This window comes from Piliocolobus tephrosceles, chromosome 1 (assembly GCF_002776525.5).
Source record: "Piliocolobus tephrosceles isolate RC106 chromosome 1, ASM277652v3, whole genome shotgun sequence".
NCBI classification, from domain to species: Eukaryota; Metazoa; Chordata; class Mammalia; order Primates; family Cercopithecidae; genus Piliocolobus; species Piliocolobus tephrosceles.
Window position 1 is genome coordinate 99129011 of NC_045434.1, and position 17578 is coordinate 99146588.

At 43.4% G+C, this 17578-nt stretch overlaps 1 protein-coding gene and 1 non-coding gene across 2 annotated transcripts; one reads left to right on the plus strand and one right to left on the minus strand.

Annotated features, from left to right (window-relative positions):
• Positions 1 to 7155: 7155 nt before the first annotated feature.
• TRNAN-GUU lies at positions 7156 to 7229 on the plus strand. The gene has a single exon. It is a non-coding gene; the product is annotated as a tRNA-Asn (tRNA).
• Positions 7230 to 8642: 1413 nt separating this feature from the next.
• LOC111525035 (low affinity immunoglobulin gamma Fc region receptor III-like) lies at positions 8643 to 17150 on the minus strand. The gene is given in 6 exon segments (XM_023190338.1): positions 8643 to 10086; positions 11881 to 12138; positions 15493 to 15750; positions 16092 to 16112; positions 16782 to 17072; positions 17075 to 17150. Coding segments are annotated over 6 exon segments (1077 nt in total). The 5' UTR covers positions 17136 to 17150; the 3' UTR covers positions 8643 to 9898.
• Positions 17151 to 17578: the final 428 nt, after the last annotated feature.

The window sequence follows — 17578 nt, forward strand, 5'->3', positions numbered from 1 at the left end:
TCCTCAGCCCTGGGCCCAGTACAAACACATTCCTCCATATATCTCAACTTCCTGGGCCCAGTACAAACACACCATATAGCTCAACTTTGGAAAAACACCACCTGGAGAGACCCCCAATAAGGTCACAACCGTTTACGGCTTTACTGAAAGCGTGGGAACCAATAGAAAACTGCTAAAGGTATAACTTAAAATGTTAACCAATTGTAATGCTGTAACCCAAAGAATTCCCTTGTTCCTCTATAACCTGTTTACATTGGGCTATAAAAAGCAAGCACATGCATCGTTCGTGGCCCTCTTGTATGTTGAGGAACAGAGGGACCAAGTTCGAACTTGCAGTAAAGATCCTTGCCGCTTGGCTTTGACTCTGGACTCTGGTGGTCTTCTTTGGGGAATAAACGGTCTGGGCATAACACCACCTCCCGGGTTCACACCATTCTCCTGCCTCAGCCTCCCAAGTAACTGGGACTACAGGCGCCTGCCACCACGCCTGGCTAATTTTTTGTATTTTTACTAGAGACGGGGTTTCACCATGTTAACCAGGATGGTCTTGATCTCTTGACCTCGTGATCCACCCGCCTCGGCCTCCCAAAGTGCTGGGATTACAGGTGTGAGCCACCGCGCCAGGCCGATGGTCCATTGTTAATGCCTGTAGTGGGATGATGTTTGAGATTTTAGGTCTCATTCAATAAAATGGAGGTGAAATTCAACAGGGATGGGAAGAAAGGACATATGCACCTCAGCCAGGCTTTAGCTCCAAACCTACCTTATGCTCTCATCTGCCCCACAGCCTCCATCCTATAACAAGAGGACCAGCTGTGCCAGTGGAGGCCACAGCATCTAGCTTATGCCATCAGTGTAACCTGTTACTGCCCACCTGCTCTCCCTGATATTCTCTGACTCTTAGTACTAAGGTCCCATGGAGGCTGCAGTGCCCACAGGCAAGAAGAACCAAAGGGTAGTACTGACTGGTAGTGGCTAGCCACAGCTGTGTGGGGACAGATTGACATTGGGCAATCACTAAGTGGATCAGGGTTCAGGCTGCCCTGTCTTGGGAAACATATAGGGACAGATACCTATAACCAACTCCTGCCATAGGCTGGCTTCAGTTAGCCCTTCAGGTTGGGATCCATTGAGTGATTTTTCTGGAAGTGGCCACCTAGAGTTCCCTGTGGCCAGCCGAGGTATGGGGACGGATTTTTGGGATGTCTAGGGAAAGCCAAAAGCAAAACCCAGAAGACAATTCTTTTTGTGGAGGAGTTAACAGATATAGCAATGACCAATCAGAATAGCCACTGGTTATACATTTCCCCATTATAACAGGATTCACTGCATTCCACAAATTTTGTTTTTTTAAAATTTCCAAATATATGAAGCCTTTTAAAAGTTATTTGTTGTCATTGATTTCTGAGTTAAATTCCTTAGGTTCAGAAAATGTGCTTCATATAGTACTGATTCCATGATATATGTTGAAGCTTACTGACCTTAGCCAGGTATGGTGGCTCAAGCCTGTAATCCCAGCACTTTGGCAGGGCGAGATGGGTGGATCACTTGAGGTCAGGAGTTCAAGACCAGCCTGACCAATATGGTGAACCCATCTCTACTACAAATAAAAAATAAGTAAATAAATAAAATTAGCCAGGTGTGGTGGCATGTGCCTATAATCCCAGCTACTCAGGAGGCTGAGGCAGGAGAATCACTTGCACCCAGGAGGTGGAGGTTGCAGTGAGCTGAGATAGTACCATCACACTCCAGCCTGGGTGACAGAGCAAGACTCCATCTCAAAAAAAAAAAAAAGAAACTTATTAGCCTCATATAAAGTCAGTTTTCATAATATCCCATGTGTGTTTGAGAAGAATGTACAACTAATAATTATTGATTACAGTTCTATATATATCTATTAAATTGAGCTTAATTGCATTCATATGCTTAATAAAAGTAAATAAGAAAAAAATGCTTAATAATTTTTTTCTCTGTTTGATATAGTAAGGGTTGAAGTATATGGAATTCTTTCACGGTGGTGATGGATTTGTTCATTTTCCCTTGTACGCCTAATTCTTGCTTTCATATTTTAATGCCATTTTATCAGTTACATATTCATCAGTTTAATCTTTTATTATATATGACCATCTTCATCCCTAATGATGCATTGTTCCTTAAACTTTATTTTGTCTGATATTATATAGCTATATGCCAACTTTCTTTTTGTTAGAATATTCCTGGCATTCCCTTTTCCATTTAATCTTTCTGTTTCTTTATGTTTTAATGTCATTCTTCTAAACAGAATAAAATTGATCTTAAAAATTCACTTTATCTTTTAACTGGAAGGTTTTGTTCAGTTGCATTATTATGATTACTAATATAGGCCAGGTTATGGTGGCTCACACCTGTAATCCCAGCACTCTGAGAGGCTGAAGCGGGTGGATTACTTGAGGTCAGGAGTTCAAGACCAGCCTGGCCAACATGATGAAACCCCGTCTCTACTAAAAATTAGGTGGGTGTGGTGGCGTGCACCTGTAGTCCCCAGGAGGCTGAGGTGGGAGAATCACTTGAACCCAGGAGGTGGAGACTGCAGTGAGCCAAGATGCCACCACTGTACTCCAGCCTGGATGACAAAGACTCTGTCCACCCACCCTCCAAATAAAATTGCTGATATATTTGAGCTTATTTCACCACTTCGTTTTGTGCTTTTGACCTCACTTATTCTTTTAAAATTCTTCCTTTCTACTCTCCTGCTTTTGCACTGCTGTCACATACATGTAAAATGAAGCATAGGAAATGTATGTATATTCATAATCAACTGGAAACTAATAACTTTTTATTTCTGCTGTCAATCCAATAATGGAGGTAAAGCAAAGAGTGATAGTTCCAAACCTGAACTTCACAGATGAACAAAATTTCCCCATAATGTTGGTTACTGGCCAAGCAAGGTGGCTCAAGCCTGTAATCCCAACTACTTGGGAAGCTAAGGTGGGAGGATTGCTTGAGCTCGGGATTTGCAGGCTGCAGTGAGCTATGATTGTGCAGTTATACTCCTATCTAAGTGATAGAACAAGACCCTGTCTCTAATGACATCAATAAAGTTGGTTACTAGTATAGGGTGGTCAACTTTTCATTTTGCCAAGTTAGGAAATTCATAAAACAAATAGCCACAAAACTATCTTCTATCATAATTTTAATTTTAGAAAAGAAAGGACATTTAAAAACAACTTATTTTGGTGAATGAAAAAGTATTACTATTGGGTTTTCACCATTAAAGCTGATGAGCTTGGTCTTTCCTCCTTGCTTTTGATAGGGTCAAAAGAGAGACATTGGCTACTTTAACAACTTTAAGGTGGACTCCAGGAATATCACCAACAGCATGACCTTGTCTGCCAAATCCAACAACCAGAACTGTTGTAGGAAGTCAAGGATCCGGAACAGAGGGACCGGCTGGAGCCGAGGCAGAGAAACATAAATTGTGAAGATTTTGTGGACATTTATCAGTTTCCAAAACTAATACTTTTAGAATTTCTTACGCCTGTCTTTACTGCAATCTCTGAACATAAATTGTGACGATTTCATGGACATTTATCACTTCCCCAGTCAATACTCTTATAATTTCTTATGCCTGTCTTTAATCTCTTAATCCTGTCATCTTCCTAAGCTGAAGATGTATGTCACCTCAGGACCCTGTGGTGATTGTGTTAACTGTACAAATTGTAAAACGTGTGTTTGAACTACATGAAATCAATGCACCCTGAAAAAGAACAGAATAACAGCGATTTTCAAGGAACAAGGAAAGATAATCATAAGGTCTGACTGCCTATGGGGTTGGGCAGAATAGAGCCATATTTTTCTTCTTACAGAGAGCCTACAGACAAACGTGTGTGTAAGAGAAATATCGCTGAATGCTTTTCCCAGCAATGAATATTAATAATTGATAGCCCTGGGGAAGGAATGCATTCCTGGGGATAGGTTTACAGATGGCCGCTCTGGGAGTGTCTGTCTTATGAGGTTGAGATAAGGACTGAAATATGCCCTGGTCTCCTGCAGTACCCTCGGGCTTACTAGGATTGGGAAATTTCAGCCTGGTAAATTCTAGCCAGACCAGTTGTCTGCTCCTGAACCCTGTTTCCTGTTAAGATGTTTATCAAGACAATGCATGCACAGAGGGACACAGGCCCTCATCAGTAGTTCTAATTTTGCCTTGCCTTGTCTTGTGATCTTTTATTGCCCTTTGAAGCATGTGATCTTTGTGACTTACTCCCTGTTCGTACACCCCCTCCGCTTTTATAATCCCTAATAAAAACTTGCTGGTTTTGTGACTCAGGTGGGCATCATGGAACCTGCCAATATGTGATGTCACCCCTGGCGGCCCAGCTGTAAAATTCTTCTCTTTGTACTCTTTCTCTTTATTTCTTAGACTGGCCGACACTTAGGGAAAATAGAAAAGAACCTACATTGAAATATTGGGGGCTGGTTCCCCCGATACAGAACTTCATCATTTTTTTCAATAAAATTCAATTAACCATCATCAGGTACAAAAGCTGTGATTTTCTCGCTATTCTCTCATCTGCCTCACAGCCTCCATCCTGTAACAAGAGGATAAGGTGTGCCAGTGGAGACCACAGCATCTAGCTTATGCTGGATGATCAGCTTGGCTCTGGCACACTTCTCAGTGGCAGAGTTGGGCTATTTGGCTCCAATCCCTGCTTTTTCCAGCCCAATTCCCTTTGCATGGGAAGCACCTCCAAAAGGGCTGGTCTTCAGGACTGTGCCCAAATGGGCTTTGTTGTACTGTTTACCATGCCACTTCTGATCCTGTTGGTGACTATGGAGCTTTCTGGCGGTAGACAGTCCAGAACACTTGCCCATATTGCCGGCTCCACAGGTCTGAGCAAAAGAGCAAAAACAAAAATTTAAAGTATAAAAGAAATGACTCAAAAAAACAAACAAACAATCAAAACAAACAAACAAAGAAATGACTCTAGGCCTGCCGCCCTGGCTCACGCCTGTAATCAGCATTTTGGGAGGCTGAGGCGGGAGGATCACCTGAGGTCAGGAGTTCGAGACCAGCCTAGCCAACATGGTGAAAGCCCATCTCTACTAAAAACACAAAAATTAGCCGGGCACGGTGGCCCATGCCTGTAATCCCAGCTACTCAGGAGGCTGAGGCAGGAGAATTGCTTGAACACGGGAGGTGGATGTTGCAGTGAGCCGAGGTTGCGTCACTGCACTCCAGCCTGGGCGACAGACTGAGACTCCATCTCAAAAAAACAAATTAATTAAAAATAAATAAATAAAAATAAATGGGCTGGGCGCAGTGGCTCAAACCTGTAATCCCAGCACTTTCGGAGGCTGAGACGGGTGGATCACGAGGTCAGAAGATCAAGACCATCCTGGCTAACACGGTGAAACCCCGTCTCTACTAAAAAATACAAAAAAACTAGCCGGGCGAGGTGGTGGGTGCCTGTAGTCCCAGCTACTCCGGAGGCTGAGGCAGGAGAATAGCGTGAACCCGGGAGGCGGAGCTTGCAGTGAGCTGAGATCCGGCCACTGCACTCCAGCCTGGGTGACAGAGCGAGACTCCATCCCAAAAAAATAAAAATAAATAAATAAATAAATAAATAAAATTGAATGACTCTAGTTTAAAGGTCATTTGGCAAATTTATTTATTTACCTATTTATTATACATATGATACACATATATGTATTTTACATAAGATATAAAATATATGTACACATAAACATATATGCATATATAATTTCTGCATATGCATATCTATGTTTGTGTGTCTTCTCATTTCACTGAACATCATTTAAAACTTCCACCTGCACCTAAACTGGAGCCCACTGATGACAGGATGGCAGGGCAGAAAGAAAGGAGCTTCTGTGTGGAGGCTATGGAGAGGCCCTGGGTCTTGGGCAATATAGAAAATAGCTTTTGTCTAAGTGTTCTCATTGTTCAATTCCCACCTAAGAGTGAGAACATATGGTGTTTGGTTTTCTGTTCTTGCGATAGTTTGCTGAGAATGATGGTTTCCAGCTGCATCCATGTCCCTACAAAGGACATGAACTCATTCTTTTTTATGGCTGCATAGTATTCCATAGTGTATATGTGCCACATTTTCTTAATCCACTCTATCATTGATGGACATTTGGGTTGGTTCCAAGTCTTTGCTATTGTGAATAGTGCCACAATAAACATACGTGTGCATGGGTGGGGAACATCACACACTGGGACCTGTTGTGGATGGGGGGAGGGGGAAAGGGATAACATTAGGAGAAATACCTAATGTAAATGACGAGGTAATGGGTGCAGCACATCAACATGGCACATGTATACATATGTAACAAACCTGCACGTTGTGCACATGTACCCTAGCACTTAAAGTAAACATACAAAAAAAGAGTTAAAGAAAAAAAATGGCTTTTTAGACCCAGCACTGACGAGGTTCTCTAGGTCGATGGTGGTGGAATTAGGGGTCTCTGTCCTCAGATATTTGGATCTGGATATATCAGTATGAAAGTCCTTAAATTGCAGGCATTTTTTAAAAAAAATATTTTTTTATTTCCAAGCTGAATACCATTAATTGGAATGTTACAGGCTTTTTAAGCTCCGTGTTCTGCCTGCCTGTCTAATATGCCGGTAGAAATCTTTCAAAACAGCGGGGGTTGAAGACCAATTTTGTAATACAAAACTCACTTACTTAGATATCACATTTTGCTGGACGTAATTGGACCCATAAGAAAGTATTTTTAATGCTCACGATAATAAGCTTATTATGAGTCAGCACTAAACGTGTGCACATGCATACATAAATTGTCTACATCAGCAAAAAAAGCTTATCGTCGTACTTCTCTGACCAAAATCAACTGAACCCCCGAACCCACAGAGAGCATCCATTTTGGATTCCCCAAAGACACTTCGTTCCTGCATCCTCTTCTGCTCTCCTTTTCTCAGCCTCTTCTGGTGGAAGCTGTAGTCCTGTTCCAGATCTACGCAAGTGCTAGCGCGGAAAAAAGACCTGCCTCGCTCAGGGCTATGAGCTGCGCCTTGAAGCACGGAAAACTAATTGTGTCACAGGTTTCAAATCAGCCTCGGTTTTTTTGGAGACGTAGAGTGAGCCTTTTTCCTTCAGTGAAGTGAGTTGGCAGCGAAGCGCCCTAACGTCCGTCTCTGTGGCGCAATCGGTTAGCGCGTTCGGCTGTTAACCGAAAGGTTGGTGGTTCGATCCCACCCAGGGACGGAAGTGACGTTTTGTAAACCTCAGGTTTTTAAGAAACTTTGAAAAACCGCTTTCGATGCTAACCACCCGGTGCGCTGGGACCGCGGCTCTCAAAACCAGCCGGGAGCACTGCCAGCTGAGCTCAGCATCGTGTAGTTCACACTGTCCTCTTCCGCCTTAGTGCTGTACGGGTAATTTTGAGGTATTGGTTTTTCCGACTAGGGTTGTAATTTTAACTTTTAGCTGCTTAACCAGTGTAGTTACGTTATGAAACTGCCATCTTTAAGAAAATTTACTGACCAAAGGAAGTAAGTACTAATAATCCCAAAACGAATTGTTTGTCTTTCCACCAAACCTGTGCCTGCCTTGCTTTTCTATTTCCTAACTCAGAAAACGGGCACTGTGTGTGGAACCTGGTCCTTAGTTACGCCGTGTACTGCTGGCTGCCAGTTCTTGGAGAGTCTGCCTTCCAAATAGCTTATTGATTAAGCACCTTCCTCTCCAGCCTCACCGCCAGTTACTTCCTTATTGCTGCCTTTGGGTTACTGCATCCTGCCTTGCCGCCCTAGCTGGCTTCCTGTCTTCAACTCTCCTGTCCCGTCCATCCATCAGGTAGTTGTCAGAGAATCCTTCTAAAATACTATACGGTACAAACCTGGTCTGCTTAAATTCCGTCAATGTACTGCAGGGTCTGATACCATCTCCTTAGTTTGAAAGGCAATGCCCTTCATCATCTGGCCCTGAAACTCCTTCCTCTCCCACACCGACACAGAACCAAACTGCTTTCTTGGTTTTAAATCTTTGCCTATGAACCTTGGGCTTTTCTTCTCTTCTTTGCCTGGCAAACTCCTACTCATCCTTCATGACCACATCCCCCAAATCAAGCCTCTTTTCTGCAGCCCTTTCTTCATTCTCTTTCTATTTAACTGTTTTTCTCACTAGAAATAAAGCTTCTCCAGGGAATGACCCCTGTATTTTTTCATCTGATATCTTCAGCACCTGAACTCAAGCTTGCACATTGTAGGTAGTAAATAAATGTGAGTTTAATGTCCAAGGTTTCCAAATGCACTTGTGTCATGTCTGAATCTTATGTAATATTTATGTATGTAACCTAGCTTGAATCGTCTTGGTATATAGCTCATAATTCATACAATCAGGCTGACCCTCTACCTCTGCCCAGGCCTCTACCTTCTGTGTAGCTGTACCTTCTCCTATCTGCCCCAATGCTCTGAAACTATCTCTAATGCCTATTCACCCTCCTATCCCATACTTCCCATAAGAATCCGCCTTAACCCAATTGTCTCAGCAAGATTTGGAAAGCAAGCTAGCTAATTCTTAAGAGTTGTGGTGAGATGGTTGCTAGGAGGTGGGGGTGTTTCTCACCAATCCAAACCAATCTCTGTTACAGTCCTGGACAAAGGGAAGAAGAAATAATTTTATCATTCATATTTTATCACCATGGTTTTCCCATCTTCTATCTAAGAGTAGCATGCAAGATCTTGTAAAATGCTTTATTGGAACCAAGAAATGCTGTACTTAAAACTTCCAAAACAGAGACAGCTAAAGCTTTCTTTCATAAGCAACAACGGTCTTCTCCATCCCCACCTCATTGGAAGTGACATGATGAAAGATTTGAAAGTTTCATAATTTAACTCAGTGAAGCTCAGTAGTACTTTTAGTATTGGTTATACAACATTTGTTTAATAAATGCAATGAACAAAGCTATACAGGAATTAGATATTGAAACAGAAAAGGTGGTTTTACAGTCCCTGCCCTTCTTACTACCCTGGTCAAAAAAGTATTTTCACCTCTTGTGCTTTCCTTCCGGTGTGTTTGTGGTCAGTTCTTTCTTCTCAGGCTTTCTCATTCTGACGCTGAGATAGTTCTGTTCACTTAGCTTAACTTGGGACAGTGACACAAGGTTTGTTCTGTACTTTCTTTTCCACCCCACCCCCGCCCTAATCCTCAGTCCCCTTCCTAGGACCATTTTCTACACCTAGCATTAAGGGGGCTCATCATTATATACCTGGAGGTGGTCCAGTTCTGATAGACTCCCCTGGAAGACTCAATTCTACCCCACCGTCATGATTTCTGGTTAATTCCACTACGGCTAATGTTCTAGGAAGACAGCCTTATCTCTGGGCTCAGATGGGGACACCTCCCTTAGTCTATCCTGGACTACCCTGCTATTTCTCAGCCATTCTTTCATTGGTCCCACTGAATTTCCTAGATCCCCAGCAGTTCCCACACTCCGTATGGCCCTGCCTCAACTATTAACTCTACTTATCCATTTATTTAGGAACAATTATTTTCTTTTTTCCTTCTAAACTGGGTAATTTATAATAGGAACAAGTTTTATGTGTTTAAAGGATTACCATCCCTGGCCTGTATTGTTGCTTTGCTGTGAGGGAATGGTTGGGACAGAAAAAGTGTTTGTGTAGCTCTGAAACTTCAATTCCAAGGAATGTAGCTACTCACTGGGACTTCCCTGTAGGCACTTGAAGATCATAGGCCTTTCCCTTCCACTGGAGACCAAGGAAAAATCGAGAGTTGGGTAAGGGATCTGGGCTCTGAGTTCTATGTTTCCTGCTGCTTGTGGAGAGGCCTAAAGAGGATGATGGGGTTGCAAATCCAGAGAAAGGTTCAGAGATGCTGCTGCCACTGCTCTTATTACCCCCACGGGATGGGAGTCATTTGTCTTGAGGGTCCTTGCTCCATTTAAATTTATGGTCCTTCCAGTCCCCTGTTGAGCTTGGAATGTTTTTCTTCACAGAGAAATATAGTCCTGTGTCCACTGCAAAAAGGAGTACCATCACCAGGCAGAAAGAGACTTGGTACCCAGGTGGAAAGAATGATGAGATGGATGACACTGCCAAATCTGTTAGGAGAAGTGGAGAGATGGGAAAAAAAAAAAGAGTCACTAAGGCAGATATTTGGAACAAACAGTGAGGTCACCAGTAGAGTCTTTGACACCTGCCAAAAGACAAGTGGTAGGAATGGTGGAGAAGTCTGGGGGGAAAGTATTGCTTCCTCCCATTGGTTCCTGATCTTAGTGCTATCTGAGCAGAGGACAGCTCACCAAACACTTAGCAAAGGCTCCTGCTTATTTGACAGAGATGTGACAGGGAGCATTAGCAAGTTAGGTTGTAAGCTAGGTTTTGTGTGATAGTTAAAAAATTGTCAGACAATGCTATTGTCTAGAAACTGGGACAAATTTGTTGATTTTGTATTTCAATTTTTTAAACTCTTGATTTTGATATATTTCCAAACTTAAAAAAAATTACCAGAATAGTATAAAGAAATCCCATATGTACTTTACCCAGATCCACTCATTGTTTTCATGTTACCTCATTTGCTTTATTCACTCTCTTTCCCTAACCACTTGGGAGTATTTATTTTCAGTTTAAAGTGTCATGAAATTATTTTGGTACAAATTGTGGCATTGTAGTGTCAAAATCTCAAAAGGTGGCCAGGCGCGGTGGCTCAAGCCTGTAATCCCAGCACTTTGGGAGGCCGAGACGGGCGGATCACGAGGTCAGGAGATCGAGACCATCCTGGCTAACACGGTGAAACCCCCTCTCTACTAAAAAATACAAAAAAACTAGCCAGGCGAGGTGGCGGGCGCCTGTAGTCTCAGCTACTCGGGAGGCTGAGGCAGGAGAATGGCATAAAACCCAGGAGGTGGAGCTTGCAGTGAGCCGAGATTCAGCCACTGCACTCCAGCCTGGGCGACAGAGTGAGACTCTGTCTCAAAAAAAAAAAAAGAAAAAAATCTCAAATGGTGTTTTGCTGCCTTTCTACATGCAAATTGTTTACAGTTTATGTCTTGGGCTAGTTACAGATAGAAGTTCTGTGAAACTGGAAAGTCCAGGCATACTACTCTAGAGCTATGATTCTGGAGGCTGGTGCTGAAACTAGAGATGTTTTGTGGATGACTTAATTGGGATCATAAGAGGTTAGTGCTTATTCAGATCTTTTACTTAATGGTTAAATATACAGGCTTTGAAGTCTTTGATGTGACCTTAGGGACAACTTGTTTATTTTAGCACCTCAGTTACTTCATCTGTAAAATGGAATAAATATTACCTATCTCATGTTGTGAAGGTCCACTATGATAGTCAAACCAGGTGCATGTAAAGAATTATTTAGCACAGAGTCTAGCACAATGAAAGGTGCCCAATAAATGTCAGCTTATTTTTGTTACAGCAGAAGAAACTGGGGTTCAGAGAGACTAAGTGGTTCACCTCTGGTCAGATGGTTAATTAGCTGCAGAGCCGGAACCCAGGTTCTAGGCTCTTTCTGTGAGGGGATGAGGGGCTCCTGCCAGTTTGGATCGTGGCTAAAAGGCTTGGATAAGAAGGAGGCCAGTATGATAGGAACATACGACATCGTGGGTGTGATTAGGGTAAGGAAAGACAGAGGTATTTATTGGGGAGGAGATGTAGCTTCTGCTCCTGCCATCATGCTGCAGAGTGAATGACACCTCTTAGCTACCCCAAAAGAATGGACCGAAAGAGAGATGCAAACTTACCCTACAATCAGGGACTTTCGGGGACCTCCTGCTGATCATCGGGGGGGACCAGCATCGAGGGGGACCAGAAGTGTGTGTAAGAATTGGGAATCTCCTCCCAACTCAACTTCCCTGGGCATTCCAGGGTGTCACATGTCTCACCTTGAGTGACGGTGATGTTCACAGTCTCTGAAGATACATTTTTACTCCCAATAAGTCCCCTGCAGAAGTAGGAGCCGCTGTCTTTAAGTGTGGCTTTTGGAATGTAGAAGTCAGAATTCTGATGAAAATACTTCCTGCCTTTGCCATTCTGTAAATATGTGACCTTATGCAGAAGACTGTTCTTCCAGCTGTGACACCTCAGGTGAATAGAGTCTTCCTCCTTGAACACCTGCCGAGGGGCCTGGAGCAACAGCCAGCCTGAAAGACACAGAGACACCCCAGGCCCGGGAGGCCTCAGCTGTCAGTGCAGAGCTTTGTGAAAGGGCCACGTACCATCCAGATCCTGGGACATAAGGGAAAGCCAGATTGGGAGTCAACCCTGCATAGCTCCCTTTGGGGAAGAGCTGATGGGGCCCTACAAGAGAACTGAAGTCATACCAAGACCTTTGTCTAATGGGGAAGAGGAACACACATACACATATGGTCAACGCACAGAGTTAGAGCAGAGGGACTAAGCAAGGAGGTAAGTGAGAAGCAACGAAGGGCATATCTGCAGGATCCTTAAGTGCTAGACTTAGATTTGCTGTGGCAGGTGACAAGGAGTCACAGTCAGTTCTAGATCAGAGTAAAAATTGCATTTGAAAATGATGATTTTTTTGCCCTATTAGAGAAAAGGTAGATTTCAGAAGGAATAGGCAATCGAAGGAATATTGAAAGACTCTTGTGGCAGTCAGGAATAAGGTGATGATGGCCACAGAGTGGCTGCAGAAATTGTGAAGGAGAACTTAATGTAAACATCAGGAATGGGAAGGGCATGACTGGTAGTGCTCAGCGTGGCAATTGGTGGTTTCTGAGGTGTCACAGGGCCTTGATGAGACCAACTTTATTACTGAGCATAGCCTTCAAGAGAGGAAATTCTTATATCGCCAGAGCTTATTCTCACAATCATGTCACCAAGTAATCAGACTTCACAGAGAGAGAGAACATGAAGTCATGATTGGGAAAGGGCCTGAATAATTGAAAAATAATGATATTGTAGATAAATATTATAATGGCATAAGAAAATATTCATGAGACAGTGTTAAGTTAAAAAAGCATAATACTTAAAATATTTTAGAAAGTATTATGCACAGAAAAAAAGAAGGGTATGCACTTACATGTTAACAGGGGCTTTCTCTGAAGGAGTGGGACCAAAGGACATTTTAAATTTTTCCTGTTTTCTTTTATGTACTTTTGAAATTGACCCCAAATGGCTTTTGTAATAAGAACAAAATAAAATTTACTATAATTTTATTTTTTAAATTTAAAATTCTCAGGTTGAATTACTATAATTTTAAAAATCTACTACCTAATGCTAAACAAAATTGGTAGGCCGTGTGTTGGTCATGATTCTCTACCACAAAGGTTTGCCAAACAGAAAGTAATCTTTATTACCTATTAAGATATATCATTTATCAAAAGAAGCCATGTGCCTATCTATCCACTTACTTTTTCAGCAGAGAGATGAAACATTATTAGCATAAAGTCATGGTTAGTATATAGTCTGGTGGCCTTTGGAGGAACATTCGTATTCCAATCTGTGCTGTCATGGACTCAGTGAATGTCCATATGTATATTCCTTCAATTGATATTTCATCAAACACTCACTATGTATGACACACTGCAGACTGGAGATACCCAGACGACTGGACATATAGTTCTCAGCCTCAAAGAATCTAAGTCTAGACACAGAAACATAAATATTCAGAAATAATCACAATACCATATAATGAGTGCTACAATAGGCTAAGAATAAAGGACTGCAGGGCCGACTAGATTGAAATAAAGAAATTCTGCCTGAAAGAAGTAAAAAATGCAGGCCAGGCGCAGTGGCTCATGTCTGTAATCCTAGTACTTTGGGAGTCCAAGGCGGGTGGATCTCGAGGTCAGAAGATCGAGACCATCCTGGCAAACACGGCGAAACCCCGTCTCTACTAAAAATACAAAAAATTAGCCGGGTGTGGTGGCACATGCCTGTAGTCCTGGCTACTTGGGAGGCTGAGGCAGGAGAATCACTTGAACCTGGGAGATGGAGGTTGCAGTGAGCCGAGATTGCGCCACTGCACTCCAGCCTGGGTGACAGACAGAGAGTGTCTCAAAAAAAAAAAAAAAAGAAGTAAAAAATGCTCCTCAGAGGAGGACATAAGTGAAATGGGTCCTAAAGGATGCTCAGAAGTTTACCTGGTGAAGCTAATTCTCATGATCACAGTTTAATATAGACTTGATTGGCTAGAGTTCTAAAACCAGTTTCTAGAGCCAAGTTCAAGGCAAACTAGTAACTCTTAGACTTGATTTTTCTATTGCTTTCTCTTGGTAATTCCCTGTTTTATTTGGTTGTAGGTGGACATCTCTTACCTAGCTAGAAATGGACATTCCTTCTTGTAGCTCTGGAGAGTGAAAACCATGTCAGTTGAGTGGTACTGCCAGAGGCCAAAGAGCCATAAAAATCAGTTTCAGAGGCCCAATTCCATGGAGCTGTCTTGCAGATCCACCTCTTTATGCCCTTCTTCCCCCAAGGCTTGTTCCACCCATAAACATTGTATGAATGGAACAGCCATGGAAGTAGAGTTTGGTTTGCTGGGTGACACTGCAGGGACCAGGCTATGTGGTAAGATTGTAGGGACACCAGGAAAGACCCCTGCCTTCAAAGTGTTTCTCCTACCTGTATCTGTTGTCTATATTCTGTTAATAGTACACAAGGACTTTCATCTCATGATTAATGTGCAGACTGAACATATATCTGCCTCTATTGGAAGAGATATCACATTACCAAATTTATGCTTAAGTATAGGTTTGACTATAGCATTGATGAGGAGAGAGAAAGATACGATGCTAGGCCACTAGGATTGCTTTGGGAGGTTGCTTAGGGCATTACATATCTGAGAGTGAGGAGGAGATTGAGGTCCTAACACCAAATTCATAAATTTATTCAATAAATATTATTGGCCAGGCATGGTGGCTCACGCCTGTAATCCCAGCACTTTGGGAGGCCAAGGCAGGTAAATCACTTGAGGTCAGGAGTTTGAGACCAGACTAATCAACATAATGAAACCCTGTCTCTATTAAAAATACAAAAATTAGCTGGATGTGGTGGCAGGCACCTGTAATCTCAGCTACTCAGGAGGCTGAGGAAGGAGAATCACTAGAACCCAGGAGGCAGAAGTTGCAGTGAACCAAGATTGCACCATTGCACTCCAGCCTAGGTGACAGAATGAGACTCTGTCTCAAAAAATAAAATTTAAAAAAAATGAAAATAAATAAATAAATATTATTGAGCATCTATGCCAAGACCTAACCTTCACATGACACATTCACATTGTATGCATTCCATATGGTGCTTCCTGGAATTGTGCAGTGCAGCAGTCCTCTATCTATTGTCTCACAGGCTTTGACATTTTGCCCAAGACCTACTTAGAGCTAGGACTACAACCCTGATACCATTCAGTGGGACCACAGATCATCTCATCTTAGCTTTTATCTCTAAGAATATCATCTCTGGCTCTTCCCGAGTATTTCAGCACCCTTTGTTTCACCCTTTATTGGTGATTTTCCTCTTTCCCTTCATCAACTCACCGATATGGACTTCCAGCTGCACCGGGTCACTGAGTGTGGAGAGGCTTGTCTGGCACCTGTATTCTCCACTGTTGTTGACTCTGGCAGCAGCAATGAAGTAGCTTGAGGTCTGGCTTGAGATGAGGCTCTCATTGTGAAACCACTGTGTGGAACTGTCCTCAGGAGAGTAGGCTCCCTGGCACTTCAGGGTCACACTGTCCTTCTCAAGCACTGTGTACCACTGAGGCTCCAGGAACACCACAGCCTTTGGGAGATCTTCTGAGGAGCCAAGAGAATGTGGGGTGAGGACAGGGAGAGGAGCAGGCTCTACACTGCCATTCCCAGGGAGCCTCAAAGCTAGAATGAGCTCATTGCAAACCCATGCTTGGTGACTCAGTTTTAGAGCATCTTGGCCCCATTTTTGGCCTGTTCAGTATCTTGAGAAAAACTGGTCAGAGAAGCATAGGGCCCAGTTCTGCTGTATTGGAGGAACTATCCCTGCTAACCCCACGTCAGCATTTTCCCATTCAGCAAGCATTTCCCAATATCTTATTGCCACAATATCATATGTCCCCATACGTGCCCCACTGGGTCAATCCAAGACCATGAAGCTGACTCACCAGCCCGCATGCCAGCTGAAACTGCAAGAAAAAAGAGTAAATCAAACATTGAGTAGAGGCAGAGATCAGAGTGATTAGAATGTAGAGTGAGTTTAAAACTCCCCTGCCCTCCCCTGCCTCAGGAGCCCAATGTTCCCAAGAATCAGGATGTTTCTAGTGGAAACCTTCTTGCTACCTGCTCTCTGGTCTCCAGTGTTCATGCCTCTTGCATCAATGTCAACCCAAATCCCTATTTTCAACACTACTCCCTTACCCCTTGCTCCCTGTGCAAACTCACAAATTAAGCGTACAGGTTGAATTTCCCTGAACCAAACCACAGAAATAGCCTCAACCCATATCCCCACAAGAAAGGGTAAAAATTAAAAGTCATAGAGGAGAACACTGGAATGTCGAACTGAAAGAGACAGACCTTAGGGACCATCTAATCCAAGCTCTTCAGTTCCACATAGTGATTCTGAGACCCAGAGGGGTGAAGTGACTGGCCTCACTCATGAGTATGCTTGAATTGGAAACAGCATTCTCCTCATTTCTAGCCCTATCTTGGCTTGTCCTAGGAGCTCAATCCATGGCTATAGATGTAGTGAGGGGTCCCATCCCTTGGTGGGAGTCTCATCCCTACCCCGAAAAGGGGTCCCTGCTGAACCCAAGGCATCTCAAACTTCTCCCTCAACCAGGGAGACCCTGACTTACCTAGAAGTAGCAGAGCAGTTGGGAGGAGCAGCTGCCACATGATGCCACGCTGGAGTGGACAAGTCACCACAGATATCCGGAGCCCTAAAGGGACCAAGCTGACTAGACAGGAGGAAGTAAACAGCCTTTCCCCAGCCTCTCCACCCATCTTTGTCACCCACCAGGTTCCTTTTCTTAAAACTTCATCTGACTTCCCAATCTGAAGGCTGTCAAGGGAGCCCCACCATAGAACAGGAACAGGAAGGAAAGAGCCTGGAGGTGAAGTGGGTGGGTCTGCCCCCTTTACTCCTCAGAGATCTGCAGCTGAGCATCTGAGGGCACATGCAGAATCTGCCGGAGAGTGCCCTCAGCCATCCCAGGATGCTTGCCCCCATCTCCTGGGTTTGGATCCACCCAGCACCAAGAATGGGACAGCAAGACCCTGGGGATGAGATTCAAGGTGGGAGGAGCATTATCTGAGGGCTTCCTTCATTTCACCTCAGAACTTCTCACTCTCCTGCCTGACCCAGACTCATCTATCTCTAGCAGAGGCCCTGCCTGCACACAGAAAGTAGTCCTTTCAAATCTTCTAGTCTCTGCCTCAATATTATCTCCACCCAGAGTTTCTTTCAAAATTCAAAATTCAAAATCTATATGCTCCTGGGATATGTAATCCACAGGAGCTACTGACTTTTTAGTGTGATTTAGTCATTAGATTTCCAGGTTAGAAGAAACCCAGGTAGGGGAGAGAAATGGGCCCTGGAAGAACAAGTCACCAGTTAAAGGCCGAAAAGATCACAGAAAAGATGGAGGTGGGG